This window comes from Aedes aegypti, chromosome 3 (assembly GCF_002204515.2).
Source record: "Aedes aegypti strain LVP_AGWG chromosome 3, AaegL5.0 Primary Assembly, whole genome shotgun sequence".
In the NCBI taxonomy this organism is placed as follows: Eukaryota; Metazoa; Arthropoda; class Insecta; order Diptera; family Culicidae; genus Aedes; species Aedes aegypti.
Genome location: NC_035109.1, coordinates 352,652,244 through 352,672,870, shown reverse-complemented (window position 1 = coordinate 352,672,870; position 20,627 = coordinate 352,652,244). Strand labels below are relative to the sequence as shown.

Here is a 20,627-nt window from a genome sequence, read left to right as displayed (position 1 = left end):
TTTCGCATTCGTATATCGTGTGGCAGGCACGATGATAGCCCAGATAAGTCAAGGAAATTAACATTACGAAAATATTCTGGAACGATCGGGAAATGAACTTAACAAATAACAAACTTCGTAACAACGCTATGCTAACAAGCAGACTCTGCTTGAACTCATCGCCAGTAAGAAACAAAAGGATTAAATTAAATAAATTATTACTAACTCACTGTTAGAGTGAGCAAATCGGTCCGGCAAGTAATTATATCAAATTGTAAAACGATAGGCAGCAACAGTTCCCTGTAAATCATTAGATTCGCTAGCCACAATGTGCGTTCTACGTGCCAACTAACAAATATGATTAGTAAGTATCGATGCGTACACAATTTGGAGGAAGAATCGAAACTGATTGAAAATTCTGCGAATGCATTCGAATGTAAGCGTAGAAATCAATTTCCGCTTGAGAGCTAAGGTACCAGCCATAAATATTTCTCTGCACAAACCTGTTGAAACTTTGCGAATTGTTCATTTAAGCCAAAATATATAAGCAAAAGTGCGTAACAAAGTCGTCCACACCTTATACGAGTAAGTTATTAGTAATGATACTACTTATCAAACTTTTGAATTTTTGAATGCTAAAAGCTTGAACAATATAAATCCATTGTGTCCAGTTTGCGCTGCGCGGAAGAAAAAACGAAATGCACCGGTGAAAAAAAAAAAAAAAACAAACGCGTCAGTAGTGTTGGATCCGTTGAATCTGTTGCATGCTCCTTGTGGGCGAGCGACGGAATCCGGATCCATTGTTTCCGGTTTGCGTTGCGCGGAAGAAAAAACTAAATGCGCCGGTGAAAAACAGAAAACAAACGCGTCAGTAGAGTTTGATACGTTGAATATGTTGTATGCTCCTGTCGAGCGAGCAACGAAATCAGTATCGTATCCAGTTTGCGTGTTATCAGTGTCGGTCATTCGTGTATATGCTCACGTATTCATTTCGAATTATATATTTATCGTTTACCAAAACGAATCCTTTTCCATATCCAAACTCCCAGTGTTTTCTTGTGGAAGTGCAGAGGACTCCTCGGCTTCTGTAAAGTAAGTATCACATCAACATTTCCCTCCCATTCCCAAATTGACCTGCATTCGGACGCAGCCGGCGCCGGTATTGTTTATTATAAGAAAGAGAGCACCAGTACTTACACATTGAGGATGCTACTGATCCCGAGGAGCGTCTGTTGGTTCCCTGTGTAAGTACAGCTGTTCTTGCAATAACGGAGTAGCAACTGCGGGCGGTCAATCATGCTCATGCTCATGCTCATGCTAAAAGCTTGAACAATACATTTGAAATTTTTTTCTGAATTATTTTTGTCAAATCTCCTTTCAATCAGTTTGGTTCTCACGGTGCTCCCCTGACTGTTATTATCAGAAAAAAATCTCCATCAAATCTGTGCTCACCAGTCGATTTCTATAGCTTAGCTGCATGTCTGGGAAAAATTTAAAAAAAATCGTAGGGCCCGTTTTGAAGTTACGCCCTTTTGAATGTGTAAGTCCACTAATTCAAAGGAAATCTGAGATATTTAAACGAGTTTTCATTGGCGATGATTATCAGAATAGATATAATACTAAAATTTGAATCAAAGTTGGTTTATATAGTTATTTGTAACTTCTGGGAGGAGTTTTAAATGAGAAGATAGACGAAATTTGAAGTTAAGTCCTTTTGGAAGCGTAACCATTGAAAACAGTAATTTCCAATAGAATAATTAGGCATTTTTTGTTAGCAGGCATTCCGTTAAGCATGTTCAAATGTTTTCAATGACACATTGCACTTACATGTCGCCAAAGTCTTTCACAATTGATTATTTTTTTCAAAGGCTCAAGAGCTGTAAGGCATTACGGAGCAATTTTCGTGTCATTATTATTATTCATAACCCCAACTAGCCCAACTAGCTACCTTGGGCCTTCCTTAGCCGAGTGGTTAGAGTCTACGGCTACAAAGCAACGCCATGCTGAAGATGTTCGGGTTCAATTCCCGTTCGGTCCAGGATCATTTCGTAATGGAAATTTGCTTGACTTCCCTGGGCATAGAGTATGATCGTACCTGCCACACGATATACGATGCGAAAATGGCAATTTTGGCACAAAGAAAGCTCTCAGTTGATAATTGTGGATGTGCTCATTGAACATTAAGTAGAGAAGCAGGCTCTGTCCCAGTGGGGACGTAATGCTAATAAGCAGAAGCAGAAGCTACCGGCTATCGCGGCTAATTTTGTATTGCCTCAGCACATAAACTTCAATTGCTGAGTAGTGCACAATTGGCCAAGCTATAGAACTCTAGACTACTGTCAATACTTTTGTGATCATTTGTAACATACATTACTACATTTATTTTTTTCTCAAAAATCTACAATTTTACCTTTGAGTTTCTCGGTCTTTTCGATTACACAAACACGTAAGAGCTCTGTATAAATCAAATAGTGGAAGAATTGTATAAATCAATCAATCCATTCTCATGGTAACTCGTGAAGAGAAAGCCTCAGTACTTGAAACATGCTTAAGAAAAATAAGAAACGTTCGTTTTTATTTGGTTTCATTTAATTTAAAATCATAACACTTTCAGAGCTTTATGTTAAATGTCTCCCTTGAAAATCAAACTCTCTTGAGAAGATTCTATACCTTAACTCCGAATTTCATTAATCCGAATTTCATCACCCTGAACGCACTATTACACTGAATGCCGAAAATATAATTACCTTGCATGACATTGTCCCGTGATAATGGAATTCGAAGTAATACCATTCTAGAAACTGAAACTTGCGAAAATGGTCTTTGGGTATTCGGGGTAATGTAATTCAAAATCAATGGGAATTATTTTGAAAAGATATATAAAATATGGTTAAAACAGAGTTGTTCATGGATTTAACGTAAATTCCAGTTTTGATTTTCGGAAAATCGTAAATTGTTCTGTGGCCCTGTTGATAACCTGCTGGTCTAACTACCTGAATATGGTTTCAATCCTACACAAACTACAGATTTCTATGTAAACTTTTATTTGAATTCGATCGCAGACTGTGCTTGTGAAGTATAGACTCACCAGCTGTTATGACTCATCACAAACGAAAAAAAAATCATACCTTGGAAGCTTCACAAAGTTTTCCAAATTGACAAAGACAAACATTTAAAATTAAGCTCGGCAAATGCTACAATTTTGAACTCCTTTAAACAAAATAACAACGGATGTTCTAATCTTTGCATTGTTTTCTTCCATTTTGTATCGCTGTATTATACGTTGTTTATTTTATTTTATTCCATACACTGCTAATCATAATTGAAAACTTAACTCGTAAAGTACCCAGCCAACAAATTTGTTCACATAACTGAGATTCAACTCACTTAAGTGAACGCTTATTCGGAAATAAAAGATTGTTTAAAATGCATAGATTCCCTCTTTGTGAACAAATGTGGAGGCCATATACGTACATTCCAGAAAATTCAGTGTGGTGAATACAACTTCAGAGGAGTTCGTTTTGAGCTTTCTACAATTTCGTATATAATAGTATTTTGCATTTTATATGACTTATGACAAACAAAAAAAAAGGTAAAACAAGTAGGTGCAGGACTCCATGCAATGATCTTCAGATCGCAAATCATATAGACTACCATTATGCCATACAGTATCTGTTGAATGACACGGAAATTTGGCAAACATTAATCCAACAATAAAGCGCACTCACTTCCACCCCATGCCACCCATCTTCAAGTGAATTCATCGTCGATACATTATGTAATTACACCAATACTTGACACAGTTGTACCATGTTTTGAAGTGATTGATTTGTTCCATATTTGATAATGATACATTAACAATTATCAAACATTTTAATATTAAAATCCATGAATTCCCTCTATTCGCACAAATATGGAGGCCATATGCATACATACATATTCATCATGGACAATACAACTTGAGACAAGATGATGTGGCGCTTACTATAACTTTGTGAATGACTGTGCATTGCAGTTTATATGACTTAATTTTTACAAACAAACACTAATAAAAAATTGTGATACGAGGCGACAATTTCTGACCTACAGTTTTAAAATTAAAACAATTAGAGTTCTTATAATTAGTTAGTGAAATGGTTACGGTATTTTCCTGTGTGTTTTGTATTCTCATAGATTAAACGTATGCAACTGTAACAGAACTGTAAGACTGTTGTTCGCCAGTGCCGGTGCGATTAGTGACCGTAGCCGCCCTCAGTGTATCCACCTCAGTGTGATGTAGTTATTGAAGGCATTAAACAGAAATGTACAGAAATGCTTGTACAAAGGGATACCATTTTGTTGCTGTAAAACTTTGATGTTAGTTAATTTTTACATGAATATCTCTTTTTCGATTTATGCCTGATTTTGAGATGCATCCGGCGATGAGTGATCTTCCCCCGTATGATTTAATTTTTGCATCAGATGAACTCATATCTAATTTCATAATGAAGATCATAATACAATCAAACAAAGTAAAATCAAAATCTTAAGGAGATGACAATTTGAAGTTACATATTTTGCTAAATGAAATTTGAGTTTGATGAGATGCAAATTTAGATCAGATCATATTGTTGACTCCATTAACAATCTCAAACAATTACATTTTGCATCGTATCCAATTCTAACGTAAACTGCACACTTTAACAATTTGAAATTAACATCTTTATATGATCTCTGGTTTGCTGGGTATTCCTTGACGTATACTTCGCTTCGGTGTACAACAGGTATCAATCAATGACATGTAAAATAATCTGAATCGTGAGTAAATAGGTTCACTAAACTTGCCAGAATATTATGCTACAAGAACTAATTTGGTTACATGATGAAATTAGCTCCGTAATGCCTCAAAACAATTGAGCCTATGGAAAAGCAGTTGATTGTGAAATAATTTGACGGCATATAAGTGCAATGTGCCATTGAAAACATTAGAATATGCTCAAATATATAAGAATGCCTAAACTATTTGAAATTAGTGTTTATAATGGCTACGTTTCCAAAAGGACGTAACTCAAAATTTCGTCTATCTTCTCGTTCAAAACTCCTCCCAGAAGTTACAAATAATTATAAAAACCAACTTTGATTCACATTATAATATTATATCTATTCTGATAATCATGGTCAATGAAAACTCGTTTAAATATCTCAGATTTCCTTTGAATTAGTGGACTTACACATTCAAAAGGGCGTAACTTCAAAACGGGCCCTACGATTTTTTTTAAATTTTGCCCAGACATGCAGCTAAGCTATAGAAATCGACTGGTGAGCACAGATTTGATGGAGATTTTTTTCTGATAATAACAGTCAGGGGAGTACCGTGGTTCTATTTATTGGGGAAATTTAGTATAATATAAACGATTTTTCTCTGTTCATGTATTTGTTAAAACTTCAACATTTAAACTAAATTAAATAATGAATAAGGTTCGATAAAAATCGGTTTACCGAACTTGCTTTTATCGATATGATTTTATGTGCTGTGACCGCTAGTTAAGGAACCCTCCTTCTTGTCACATATCGTAACAAATTGGTAGAGCCCCCTCTTCCTTAAAATGCTACGCCATTTATGGACGACCCCTTACCTGTAGATTCAGGAACAACGCAGCATGCATCACCGGGCAGTGCACCATGGTCACGTTGATCAGGTGCAGCCGTCTGAGCACCAAACAGCACGCTTCGAGCACCTCGTCCAGCAGGTGGTTTGCCTCGTACCGCTCCAGCATCAAATCGACCAATTTCAACGTTTGCAGGTTGGGCAAATTGAGCATTAATCTCTTCAGCGAGGCCAGCAGCTGCCCGCCAGTTCCGAACAGTTTTATCGATTCGGGATCCTCACTGGAGGCCATGTTGCACGGGAAGATGTAGTTTAGAGATTTTATTTTCAATCCACAGCCTACCCACTCTCGGGGGACTTTGGCCTTCTGGTTCTGCTCGATGGCCCACGAGATCAGCGTCATAAATTGGAACATATTGTTGAACGAGAACAGCGGGCGGAAATCGAGCCCCCGGAAAAGCTTCCCCACCGAGAGCAAACAGTTCTGGGTGCGGGCATGGTCCAGCACCGGTTGCCAGCCGGAATAGTAGTTGTACTTGAGCCGGGAGAGCGTCTCGTCCAGCACCATGAAATTGGACCAAACGTTCGGCAAAGAAAAAGCCTGATACCAGCTGAAACACGTCTGTGGGAAATAATAAATATCATAAAAAATCATCTCATCAGTGTAAACGAAATATATTGAATTGGTCTCGGTACAGATAGCGTTTCCAGAGGCGTGCACAAGGGTTCCTTCAATTTCATTTGAACGGATTTGGTCTTCCTTATCCGGTTGTATGACATTTGCCAGAAAACCATTTGCCAGAAAGCCGTTTGCCAGAATCAATTTGCCAGAATGGATCATTTGCCAGAAAACCATTTGCCAGAATGGACCATTCCCCAGAAAGTCATTCCCCAGAAAGACCATTTCCCAGAAAAAATATTACTACATTACTTTGCTTTGTGTAGCAATATTTAGGTGTGTAAAATCTTTCGAATCATTTTGATTTTCAGCGTACGATACATAATTATATGCAACATAATTGTGACGTAAGTTTTTAAGCTTTTTGTTTGATAAAATGTTTTAAACTAATAATGATATCATAAACTTATTATATAGATAGCTGTAGGGGTAAACATGCAACTATTCAGCAAGCTGACGGACGTGAGTTCGAATTCCACCGGGCGAAGATTTTATTGGATTGAAAATTTTCCCGATTTCCCAGGGCATAGAACATATTCATATCGGCAATACGTTATACACATGCAAAAATGATCAATCCATATAAATAAAAATGGAGTGGTGTTTGTATGTCACGAAATGGCTCGAGAACGGGTCATCGGATTGACGCAAATTTTTCACTGTTGCCCTCCACAAGGGATGCGACGTGTTCGTGCGAGGAAAAAGTTCCGAAAAGTCTCCGGAATAATGGGGAAAACGGGAGAAGACTAAGGTATCATTTTGTATAGGGGATTTCTTGACATTTTCCATCAGCCTACTTGATGGCAAGACGAAGTTTGCCGGGACCACTAGTTGGTAATAAAAGTTCTCAGTTAATAACTGTGGAGGTGCTCGTAAGAACACAAAGCTGAGATTTGGCTCTGTCCCAGTTGGGACGTAACACAAGATAAGAAGAAGAAGGTGTAATAGATTTCCGAGGTTTTCATAGTTTCTGAGAAATAACCGTTTTTTAATGTTAAAATAGTCATCAATTTTATACAAGCTATTAGGGGTCGTCCATTACCCATGTGATCATTTATGGGAGGATGGAAGGGGGCCTGGCCAATGACCACGATACAAACAATTCTTTTTAATTTTTTGTATGGACGAAAGACCCCGTGGAGGTAAAAAATCCGAAAGAATTGACCACGTTGTTAATGGACAACCCTTTATAGGCAACTGTATTTTCAACATTCTATTAATGATTTTCCCTTCTTTGAAGATTAAGCTGTTCTTTAGGGCTAACTAATTCAAGGACTTATATGCTTCATAGGAGATTTACCCTTCTTTATATTATTGGCTAGTCTTTATAATTGTACTGTGTGTTTCTGCCTGCAGTTAACAGAAGGAATGGAAGTAATGTAAACAAGGTTATGTCATCTCAATTTTAAATAATTACAGCTAAAAAAAATCAAAATAGGACTGCTGTCAATAAAAATGTCTGTAAAAAGGATTTATTTAAAAAAATGCAAATGTCGGGAAATGGACAATCAATATATGTCCTCAAATAAAAAAAAACTAAATTGAAAGTGATTCAATAATGGAATATTTACCATGACCTTCATCTAATTTCTCATTGAAGATTACTCGAGTGATTCCGAAAACATTAATCTTCATAACGGACTTGTTTCGTAGAGCAAGCGACAGAATATGAGAAACCAATATATATGTGTTTTTTTGGTTTCCATCATTAATCATGGCCACGTAGCAGTCCTGCTAAAAATTTCAAAATATCTCCGGTTCCAGATAGCTAAAACTAGCAAACAACACTGAAGATTGAAGAGCTTTTCGGCAGCCTGTCGCAAATGTTGTAAAACTACTTTAAAACAATAAATAATGCGGTTCAAATTATTATTAAGAGTAAAACAGTTTAACGTTCTTTTCAAGGACTGAATAATGTATTTAAATATATGACCGAAAAAACATTGGGTAGTCATTTGAGTTATATTGTTCCAATGATTATTGGCGCTATACTGATCATATTTCAAACATAATTTTCCCGTCTTTCACTCAAAGGCTGTTCTATTTAGTTGTTTTGCAATTTTTTTCCGCAAAGATACACTATTCATATTTCAGAAATTATTCAACTAAACTAATTCGTGTCAAACGTTTCAGCTTTTTTGTTCTCAGACCAGCTATGTAAGTAGTGAAAATTTCATAAAATTGTATGCGAAGGATTTTAACAACATAGACTAAATAACACGGATCGATCAGTTGCGTTGTTTTATACTTGTTATAATATTACAAAGAAATAAACATTATTTGGAGCAATATTTACGATGCGAGTGAAGTACTGTAGAAGTGACGCTAAATTTTAATTAATTTTGCGCTGCAGCTGTGCAGTGCTAGTAGTCCAATCCTCTTGATGTAAATAATGTGAAAGTTGACTACACAATATTTAATGCTATAAGTGCAAATAATATGAGTATATTCAAGATACAAAAATGACAAATATCGAAAATTTCGGTAAGCTTGAGGTGAAGATGCATCGAAGCCAAACCTCAAATTTTCAAGAGCATAAACCTCGAGAACCAGCCAGCGGTTTGAGCTGAAAACTTAATCGATTGGTCACACTCTGGTGATGACCAATCGATTAAATTTTCAGCTGGAATGGCTGTTTGGGTCTCTAGATTTGCGCTCTTGAAAATTTGAGGTTTGGCTTCGATGCATCTTCACAAATATGTCGATCAATTGATATCAAGGTTGAAAACGAATTACAAAAAATGATTCTGGGGAATGGTTTTCTGGCAAATGGTCCATTCTGGGGAATGGCTTTCTGGCGAATGGTACATTCTGGGGAATGGTTTTCTGGCAAAAATCATTCTGGCAAATTGATTCTGGCAAATGGTTTTCTGGCAAATGTCATACAATCCCTTATCCTTATCCTTTTAAAATGATATAACCACTTTCAAATATTGAGATTGTTAGAGAAGTAGAAATAGAAATGTCAATATCTACCACTTTGTGTAAAATACATTTTCACGATAGAAAAATTAGTAAAAAGTAAAATATTTTCAAATATTGAGCAGTTCATAAAATTAAGCTTTACAAAATGATAAAACTGTCTTGAGAAAAATGTAATCTCATTTATTAATCAGCTAAATGCTGCCCTTTCAATTTCATTTAATTGATGACTTATACAAATTTTATAAACTTCAACTGTGCATTACATTCCTTGATAACAATGCACATTGGTCCCAAAGCCATATCTAGGAAGACACAAATGTTTGTCAGTTTTAGATTTATGATGTCTTGGGGAAAGTTTCTCCATATTTTTCAGATATTTTTTCAGCGATGTGAGTTGGGGTGGCCCGCATGGTTTTCGAGATCAGAATATAATATTCTCTTATGGCGTATACAATTAATTAGAAGCAGCTTTGGCGAAGAATCCAGATTTCTATCTCTTATGGTTTGCGAGGGTGGTCCTGATAAATCAGTTTTTTTCATGATAACTTTTTATACGATAATTTCTCACAAAAACTTTGTTCCGAGCACTTTTAGAACTTTTAATTGCGCAACGAAGAAATTTATGTTTTATCTTTTATAGTTGCAGAGTTATCAGAGATTTTCTTCGAAAAAAATGGTTATTTTCAAACACCAATTTTAACGTCATTGGAAAGATAATTATTTTCTCTGTTAATTAAACAAAAAAAAACGTCCATAGCTTGAAAAATAATCAAGATAGTTCTTTGGTGACTTCAGCAAAATTATGTGGGTATTGTTGAAAGATATTCAATGTTCTTGGTCTTCATCGAATATAGGCCTACGGATCTATAAGCGTAACCAGTAGTCTACTGATCAAAGTTGCTCGCTGTCACTATCAACGCTTAAAATATGCTGATTTCTACAGGCCGACTGCGATACAATTCGGATCAATCTATATTATATCAATTATATCACCAGTGCATTGATGGCGATAGGCTATGGATATCACTGATGGGTTAGGTTTAGCCTTAAGTTAAGCAAATACAATGGCAATTTATCAGTACGATATTTTTGGCAGTGCTGCAGATAGATTGAAACTATGTGTTGGTCACTGAAAACCATTAATAGCGTGGATGAATACCACGTGATCACTCATTCTGCAGTGATTATGATCTAGAGTGCGATGTCGAATCACTGCTGTTGGTTGTCAAATCAAAGTGATATTGATAGCTCGCAAGTGATATTGATAGTTTTTGACCATCAGCCATCAGCTGATATGATTGATATTAAGCAACTCTGCTACTGATAGATTTTGATTATGACATGGATTCTTAGCCTATAACGTAAGTGAACGGAGTATCGTTTTGATTCGTTTCGATATTCTTAATTCAACAATAGTGTACAGTCCAAGCACTGATCGTTTGAATTATGGCATATAACTCTTAGCTCTTCGTATAAGTGTACTAAGTTTTAATTTTATTTGTGCCCTTAACACTTCATAAAATTAAACGGAGTATTGTGATCATTTGTATCAATGATCTTGTTCCTCGAAGGATCACCTTCCAAGAACTTAATTTAATGTAGGTTATCTATCAATATGTCGCTTCTTATGGTTGTAGATATCATGATATAAATATGTTCAAGGAGACTATTGAATTAAAAAAGGCTATCGAACACAACGCTAATTAGGTCTTAATAACATGAGCCTACTTGACGAGTACCGCTTATCAAACAGTCATTTATTACACTGATAGATTTTATGGACTGTTATTCCAGCAGTTCTTGTATAACTAAGAACTTCAGCTGTTTTCATAAAGATTTGTGAATAAATTTTTCAAAGATTTCTGAGCATGCATAAAATCCAAAACTCCTCAATATGTAACAAATTATGCACGTTGATTTGAAGTACTATATTATAGGAATACTATCTCTTAAAAAGGTGTCCGACCATTTGAACGAATGCCGTTTGGCCGAATTACGAACAAAAAATACTCAAATTACTACGCTGAAGTATAGGATTCATAGTGGCCCAATTACTAATCAGTTCATTAATTTACTGATTTTTTATGATTTTATGTTTTACAAGAGGATAATCAAGTTAAACCGTCAATTCAGGACGAAGTTGTGAACTTCACACATCGCGCCAAGTCCCTAAACTGATGGTTGGCTCGTCTCCGGATTACCAACGGGCTACGATTTGAAGTGTATTTTAATCATTGTATCAAAAAAATTTCTTTCTTTTAAACATAGGATTTTCTTTCAAGTTATATTGGTTTCATTACTTTCGGCAATAACTTAGATTTAATTTTAATTTGGAATTTTACCTTCTCTAAATCATCAGCAGTTCTTTAAAGCTATACTGATTTAACGATTATTTGCATTACAACTGCTAAAATTTTCATAAGGGATTTTTCCTTTTTTTGATCTTAGGCTGTTCTTTCAAGAGAAAACTATTTCTCATATTCATTGGAAGTGAAAAATTGTGGTTGGTAGAACTAAGAAATAAATTATTTTGTACAATTTGGGGGATCGCAGTAAACCGATTTTTCAGAAGGACGAATAAGTCGTAAACCGTTTTAGTTACTGTCAAAAGCTTACTACAAATGCAATGCAAAAACCTCTGCTGGCATCTGTTAGCGCTAGCAAAGAAGTGAATAATTGCTTACATTTAGGATGTTCTTCTTTCACCACTGACTGGTTCTTGAACTAACACTAAAAATTAAGTATATGTTATCCTTCTTTAAGAAAAAGCTGTTCTTTGCAATTCAGCTTTAAACTTCATTACAAATGCATACTAACTGTACTTCACAATTGTTTTCAATTTCGACCAAACGACATTCGGCGTTGGCGTTCGGCAAATGGCGTTCGGCCAAACGGCATTCGTCCAAATGGCATTTGACCAAATGACCCTTGAAAAATAGTGTATTATTTATTCTATCAAAATACACTCATTCTTTTAACAAACTAATGACACCATTTTCTCCAAATTTTGACAATTATTCAATTATTTATTTTTTTGAAAATTTACTCATTCTTCAATCGAATAAGTAAATAATGAATATATCGACTACTGAACAGACTTCTATACATGGAGTTTTTTATGCATTGAAAATGTGTATAGTTTTATTGTACAAACACCATATAATAAGAACTATACGAGCAAGGTTGATAGTTTTATTTCAAACACGCCCCTCGCATCACCTTCTAATGTTTGACTAAAACTTGTACTTTTGTGAGAGACTCCAATCATTGTTTTACAGTCTGGAAATTATATAAAAAATCTTAAGCTCTTTCGTTTTGGGATTCGACGTTTTGGTATTCGACATTTTGGCTTTCAACATTTTGTCCCTAAACATTTTGTCCTAAATTAAGAAACAAAAAAAAATAAAGTACAGTGCCGTTTTCAAACCATAATATCTCAAGAAGCGCTAAAAACGTGCAATTTTTAAACCTTAAAAACTCGTGCATTGGTCCATAGTGCAATGGTGGAGAAAGTGACGCGAATTTTCAAGACACTCGGTAAAATTTCAACAAGTTGCGGCTTGAAATAAGTTAGGCTTTCTTTAGTTGTCCATACAAAAAGGTTTAACTTACAGTGCTGTTCCAAATAATAGCAACGCATTTCAACTTTCATACAAAATGCTCAACTTTTGCATGCTCTATTTTTGTTTCTTTTCAAGCAATCGAGCTACGATTTTCTCTATACAATTACAAATATGTTCAATTTTTTAACCACAAAATCTCAGAATATGATTCCCTATGGAAAAGTGAGATACTGATAGAAGTTTTTCGAAAAATATCAGTTATTCATTTTTATATGCTTTTTTGAAAATATTGCAAAGATTTATAGTTTGGGTGTACATTTGTTAACTAGATTAAGAATGAGAACTCGATTTCAAGCAAAAAAAAAAACAAAGTTTTTTAAACTGCTATTATTTTTAACAATTTCACCTCGATTCAGCTCGATTGCTTTAATGAGAACAAAAATAGAGCACGCCCAAGTTGAGCATATTGTATGAAAATTGACATGCGCTTCTACTATTCAGAACAGCACTGTACCGGGTACTCCCATTAGTTTGACCGCTTTTAACGTGGACACTTTTTAATTTGCATCCCGCTAATCTGCAGATCGTTCAGGTTAAAAATGGTTCAAATGTCATTTAGCTCATGAAACGAAGTAAAGTGAATAGGAACTTTGTGGAACGGAATGTAGAATTGAAACAAAACAGGCATAAAGGTAACCAGAAGTACGATTTTCTGTTGTTTGAGTATAACTAGGTGCTCAAATTAAAAATGAATCCCGATGGTTTGCATGAGGTACCATTCAAATTAGCGGAGGTGCACGGTGCATTATTGACATTGACAGTTAATCAATAAGATGATGTTTGACTTTGAACCCTTTATATGAGAGATTCGCGGAAATGGCCATTGCTGTCAAAGTATGATCTAATTGGTCAGCGAGAGCTGTCAAAGTGTGATCAAACAGTTTTTCTCATGTTAAGCAATGTAATCCAATTGAAATTATTTTAATTAAAATTGTTTCACCTACAGGAAAGATATGAAATTTTGGTCGTTTTCTATTTTAGTAATTGTGATATTCATGTGTTATTTTATCTGTTATGCATTAGATTCGAAATGTAGTTCAGACGTTTAACAACATAAAATTCATTTTTTTTGTAATGTGTAAGTCATGTTCGTATTACAATCGCGTAAAACCGACGCTAAGTAAACTCAGCACTGCAATTCTGCTGCCCAATTATTCTATTTTATTTCCGTAATCTCTGATGTAAAGGATCCCTAACATTAACTATTGTTTATCTGTACCTTAATATTTTAACATATATCAACATATTTTTCAAATACATTTATAGGATATAAACAGGCCAAACATGTTTTCATATGCGTTTGCTTAAACAATAAGCGAAATTTAGGAAAATATAGTATTTATTTTCTCTGTAATGTTATGGTTTTTATCGTTACAATATATAAACACTAAGAGGGGCCCAAATAGCCGTAGCGGTAAACGCGCAGCAAGACCAAGCTGAGGGTCGTGGGTTCGAATCCCACCGGTCGAGGATCTTTTCGGGTTGGAAATTTTCTCGACTTCCCAGGGCATAGAGTATCTTCACACCTGCCACACGATATACGCATGCAAAAATGGTCATTAGCATAGTAAGCTCTCAGTTAATAACTGTGGAAGTGCTCATAAGAACACTAAGCTGAGAAGCTGGCTCTGTCCCAGTGGGGACGTAACGCCAGAAAAGAAGAAAAGATATATACACTAACCGCTAAATGTATTAAAAAGTTTCAAGGGAAATTGCAATATCAATTTGAACACCCTGAAAAGTTTAGAATCACCGATGAGCGTAATGAACTATTGTAGTGATTCTAACCTTTTCGGGCGGTGCTGTAATATTCAATACGTATGTTGCAAAACTCGGTGACACGATTCTATACGGAACTGTGAAGGCTATCTCTAGCGGAACCACATACATTAAAAATTATGAAATGATTCGAGCTGTCGCATTTAATTTGCAACTTGGTTATGTTGTCATATAATTTTCAAAAGACTAATTTATCATATTTGTTTATAATAGTTATGATATCAATTTTGAGGAAATAATTATCTACTCACAGTTTAGGGGAAGACGGGGTAAGAGCGCCCGCCGGGGTAAGACGGACCACCTTCAGTTTGGCATGAAAATGGCGGTTTTCCTAAAAGTTCACCAAGCACTTTCCATAGACACAAGATTTTTGACATTCCGAACCATTTATGGTGGTATTTACATTAAATTTTTCATAACAAATATCAAAAACAAAATTTCTGCTCGACGATATTGAATTTGATCTAATTTTAACAGATGCTCACTTCAGCATTTCGGAAGGGATTTTTTTGTAAAAACATAACAAATTACCCGTCCATGCATCAACAGAAATGTGAAATATGCTTCAGTGAAGTGAAATATGAGTTGTAAATATTTAGCTTTGAAATGAGGTCATATTTGTGAAAATTGCGTAAGCGGGGTAAAACCGACCACTGTTGATGGGGTAAGACCGCCACCCCTTTTTTATACCAAACTAGTGGTCCCGGCAAACTTCGTCTTGCCATTAAGTAGGCTGTTGTGAAACGTCATGTAATCACCCATACAAAATTACATATTAGTATTCCCCGGTTTTCTCTATTATTCCGGAGAATATCCCAAACTTTTTTTTTCACAAGATCACGTCGCATCCCTTGTCGAGTGTAGCTCTGAAAAATTGAACTTAATCCGTTTATCCGTTCTCAAGTTATTTCGTGACATACAAACACCACTCCATTTTTATTTATATAGATAAATGTCTAAACCATTTTGAAAGTTGTAACTATGATTTACATTACTATTCAAGTAAAATAAAATCAATTTTGTTATAATTACAAGCCAAATTCGTATATTTTACCAAAATATGAGTGTCCCAAGGTAAAAACAAGTAAACATCTAAGTTTTTGAAATTAATTACCCCTAAAAATGTTTCAATATCCCCGTTTAAGATTTGTGAATAAATTTTTCAAAGATTTCTGAGCATGCATAAAATCCAAAACTCCTCAATATGTAACAAATTATGCACGTTGATTTGAAGTACTATATTATAGGAATACTATCTCTTAAAAAGGTGTCCGACCATTTGACCGAATGCCGTTTGGCCGAATGCCATTTGTTGCCTAAAAATGTTTCAATATCCCCGTTAATCAATGTAGAATTCATAAAACATTATACTATTCAGAATCATAGGTAAATGATATATTTTTTTCCCAAAATTGTGTACGAAAATCGTAGTGGTCGTTTTTACCCCGTGGGTGGGCGGTTTTACCCCGTCGCTAAAAATAATCGTGATAAGAAATCACTTTTTCAAGCGTCAAGAAATAAATATTTTTTTACAAATACAACACCTGTGATATTTTTTGATCATGCCTAAGGCTTCAAAAAACGACATACTGCGTTGAAAAAGGATTTATTAATTCTTGGTTTTGACATATGAATTAATATGCTTAGGCGGGCGGTCTTACCCCGTCTTCCCCTACATTTAAGATCCTGAGCCATAACTAGGTATTAGTTTTATCCTACTTCATTCATATTTTCATGTATACACAAAGCAAAGCAATCATGCCATTATGAAAATCAGTATATTGATGATTATTATTAGAAATCAAGAGTAAGAAACAATTAATCATAATGTCTCAGACTAAGACTCCTACAACCCTAGTGCACGCCAGTGGTCGTCCCATCAGCTCGAGACAATTTCTTCAAAAATGCCCTCCATCGCCAGTGCCAGCGGCGGCGTAGGTGTACCTACCAAGCTAGCGTAGTACCGCTCTCGGATGCTCAGGTGTGCAAAGATACGCTCCATGATGTGATCCGGTAAATCACACCACTGTGACTGCTGGCCGTTAGCAAGCTCATCACCGGCGCCATTCCGTCCCTTGGTTCCATGTTCCGGAGCGTTCGTTCCGTCGTGGCGTTCCTCGTTGTCCTCGTCTTCGTCATGCTCGATATCGATGTAGCAAGCTGTTGAGAAAAATCCATCCAACCGGGAAACGCTTGAGAATGTTCTGTTAACTAAAAGATGGTACAGCAAAGTAGCTACCGGGATGTAAATTTTATATGAATCCATCCGAGAAGTTGCTTTCTTTTCCTGCCCAGCTGGGTCAGATTTCACTTGATTGCCATCGGTTAGCAGAGCAGAAGCTGACGGGCAGTCCTTCTTCGGATGGTCAGTTTTCTTGCATCCGAAGAAAGGTTGCCATGAGTTACGGGATACCTTTTTCCGAGTTACAATGTACGGTACCTAGTGCTTTGCACTACATGACACAGAAGGCTTTCAGTTCGGTAGGTGTATGGATTAGTCCCAGTCGAGCAGAGGGGTGATTTACTTGAACCAACAGCATTATGGATCGAATGGATTCGTTGCCCTGGAAGTGATTGAATTCACACATGTCCGACTACTGCACCTGCATAATTGATGCGGGCTATTTGATGTAAAGAACAAAGAGATGTAGTATTCACTCTTTGGTAGGGAATTGGCTAAGTGCATTAATTTGTCGTGCCAATTTGTTTAATGCCTATTCAATTTGATAGCATGTTTGACGAATATCTCAGCAACATGAGCCTTATAAGAGCGAAATATCTTTGTCAGAATTCAATAAATGGAATATTTTTGCTATTCATCATAAAGTTTTTCATTTTATAGTTTTAAAAGAAGACTAACGGACTAATGATGTATGTTTTCTGCGTCGACAAAGTGGAATTATTTTTCTTTTAATTTTTTTTTGTCGGCAGTACGCTAAGTGAAACCCAAGCAAGCGCTTTCCTTTTTTTTCTGTGTCGCCGGAGTGACTTCAAACGAGAATGGATTACCAACTGGTGAGCTCGTTCCATGCTTATGATAACCCTCAATATCTAAATTTAGCGTTCCAATTTTGATGATTGGAGATAAGTGACGGTTTAGGGGCAAGGGTCGAAAGACACACAGTCGAAAGGACAAAAGGTCAAAAATGATTTGCTTGGTGAGAAGCTTTTCCTTCTTTTAAAAAGGTAGTTCTTTGTGTGTTTGGCTGCATCGCACCATCAATTGGGATCGACTTGCGAGATAGGCTCCTACCACCGAAACAGGTTGTCAGTTATTCTCTGCCAATTGAGAAAAAACGCTTCCGACACAACACAGTTATCAAGATATATCCGGAAAAAAAGTTAAAAGGTATTGATGATTAACTCCTGACTCGCCCAAACAGTCAATACTCTACACCTTTACGATTGTCAGGAGTTAATCATCAATACCTTTTAACTTTTTTTCGGATGTATCTTGAAAACTGTTTTTTTCAATTGACTGAGAATAACTGACTTTATCTTCTGAAATAGACCAAAATATACCCTATCCATTTTAGTTTATGTCTCCTTTATCCGTGATATTATACCAATGCAATAGAATAACTTTTGTTCAGCTATATAACTGGCACAATACATCACTATGTAATTAGTCATTCGACAAAAAGGTGGATACCATGAATTTAACATTCTAGAGCTCAGAATTTCAAGTGCACTCGGTAAGTCTCGTTTTTGCACCAATTTGGTTGTAATCTGTTCGCAAAAGTGTATAGCGATCCTTTCCCCTGCACCGACTATACATAATCTTAACTTCAGTAATGTAAACTGCTTAATTTATTCTTCTTTTCGGGTTGGCTCCCGCTGTCAGCTTCACTAGCAGACGATCATCGTCCGGGGTAGAGATGTGGTGTCGCGAACGAAGGAAACGGTTTTACATGCGATGAAGACACCCGTAACTAGTGGAGAGATGATATCCTGGATAGCAGGAGCAGCACCATTTGCCATGCCATATTCTCGGTGAAATTTAATGGCGAAGAAGAAATTTACAACCTTTTTCACTTACCTCAACAGTCGTCTCACCACAGTAAAGGTAAGGCAGTAAGGTGCAGATCTCTTACGACGATGCACGAAGGGAAATTTTCTACTAAAATTATGAGTATCGAAATTATTAAAACGGCATCTTTGAATAAGAAACGTCAGTCCCCGCTGAGATGTAGAAGAAAAAGAGGAAGGAGAATAAAAAGAAGAACAAGAAAAATTAAAAGTAGAGAAAGAAGGGAAAAAAGTATCAAAAAAAAATAAAGTACAAGTGGAGACGTAACGCCACGGAAAAGAAGAAGAATACTAAAAAAACCTTCAAGGGATTGAACCGATTTTTATCTTGTGATGCAAAATTGTCAGAAGGCTTAACATTTTCATTCCTGTCGGATTACTTTTCTCCCGTGCAATACTTACAGTTTTACTGTTCCCACCGTGCAATAGGTATATTTGTGTGCACAGACTGGGACCATCCATCTTTTGCCGAAGTGCACCGCCAGACTGCAGTGCGAGACGGATTAAATCAAATTATCCAATCGAAAGGAAGCAACCTCAAGCGGAATAATGGCACTGCGGTTGAGTGACTTCCGCCCGATTTGCGAGGATTAAAGCTTGCGAGCGCGTTTCAATCGGCACAGGGCACATTATGGATGACAGGATTTGGGAAAAAGTCGCATTTCGGAAACCACACCCACGGTGCTTCAATCACCGTTATTATCTGAGAAAAACAGCTTTCACAGCTTTAAACGCAAGTGTTCGTTTACTATAATACGCTTGTAAATTTGAAATTAAATGCCTCATATCTCTTGAGTGTGCAAATTAGCAATGCAACATCTCTCATGTAATAAAATTATTTCACGAAATTGAAAACTATCGGAGACTATTTTTGGCATTTAAATGCAACGTTCATGTACTAAAAATCAACGAATTTTACGGTTAAGACTTGAAAACAGGGTAACTCAAAACTAGATAAACAAATCGGTGTTAATAGTTTTGATGTCTAATTGTTTGATAATAACGGCAAATAAGGCACCGTTACACCTCGTGTTTGTAAACAGTATCACGGTTTTTCCTTATGCTCTGCTCCCGTAAATGTTTCATTTTGGTTTTCTCTACCTCTCTCAGAGCGAGCATTTTCCGATCACACTTTGTTGGCAAATAGCATCAGCTGGTTGGTTTTTAGTGACAGCAACACACCACCACAACTCATTTGGGCAAATGATCGACGTCGGTTTCGGCTGATTTGTTTAAAAATAGCACTACGCAAAAAAGAAATACATCGGAAAAGCGGTACCGAAAATGGATTAACCATTAATCTGCTAATGGGCTGTTGCAGATTCAGAGGATTACCAACGGAATGGATTCATATAGATTTCGTTCAATGCTATCGGGCAGAAAAGTAGCTAAAATTGCGCATAAAAGTAGATTTTCTCAAGCACCTTTATCATCCACGTCAAGTTTCCATCCAGCAGAGAATTTTCTGCTTTCCGTCATCTGTACTAAACTTTTTGTTGATTTCCACTCAGCAAAGCAAATGCGTTTCCGATCAAATAAATTTTCACCGACTTTCACCTAATTTCCCTATTCTAAACCAATCATTAGTCCACTGCACAAGATAACACTCGCAAAACTGAACCTATCGGCAGCAAAATTTTCACCGATGCGAGCGCGAAAATCTCTAGTCTCATTTTTCTCGATTTTCCTATTGGGCTGGTCAGTAAGTGTGAACTTGAGAGAATTTTTGGGCCCGGCTGTGTGTTGTTGTTATTTTTACGCAACCGGTGAGCGCGCTGTCGATGATCGTGATCTTCACTCACACACGACGCAGAGGAAGCAACATGTAGAGAGGAACCTTGTCGAGCATGCAGTGGACGATATTTCGTAACCACTTTCGATCGTTGTCTGCTTTTGCGATTGAATGGATCAGAGGTTCCTAAACTTGTAATGATCAGGGGCCTTCCTTAGCCGGGTGGTTAGAGTCCGTGGCTACAAAGCAAAGCCAGGCTGAAAGTGCCTGTGTTCGATTCCCGGTCGGTCGAGG

The 20,627-nt window shown here is 36.4% G+C and overlaps 1 protein-coding gene across 1 annotated transcript in view; it reads right to left on the bottom strand.

Annotated features, from left to right (window-relative positions):
- Window positions 1–20,273, bottom strand: part of LOC5568272 — a 37,196-nt gene extending 16,923 nt beyond the window's left edge. The window contains exons 1-3 of the mRNA XM_001657919.2: window positions 20,026–20,273; window positions 16,521–16,732; window positions 5,595–6,188 (exon numbers count right to left, since the gene is read on the bottom strand). Coding sequence (XP_001657969.2) covers window positions 5,595–6,188; window positions 16,521–16,732; window positions 20,026–20,080 — 861 coding nt within the window. The 5' untranslated portion in view covers window positions 20,081–20,273. The remainder of the gene's footprint in view (window positions 1–5,594; window positions 6,189–16,520; window positions 16,733–20,025) is intronic.
- Between the last annotated feature and the right edge of the window lie 354 nt (window positions 20,274–20,627).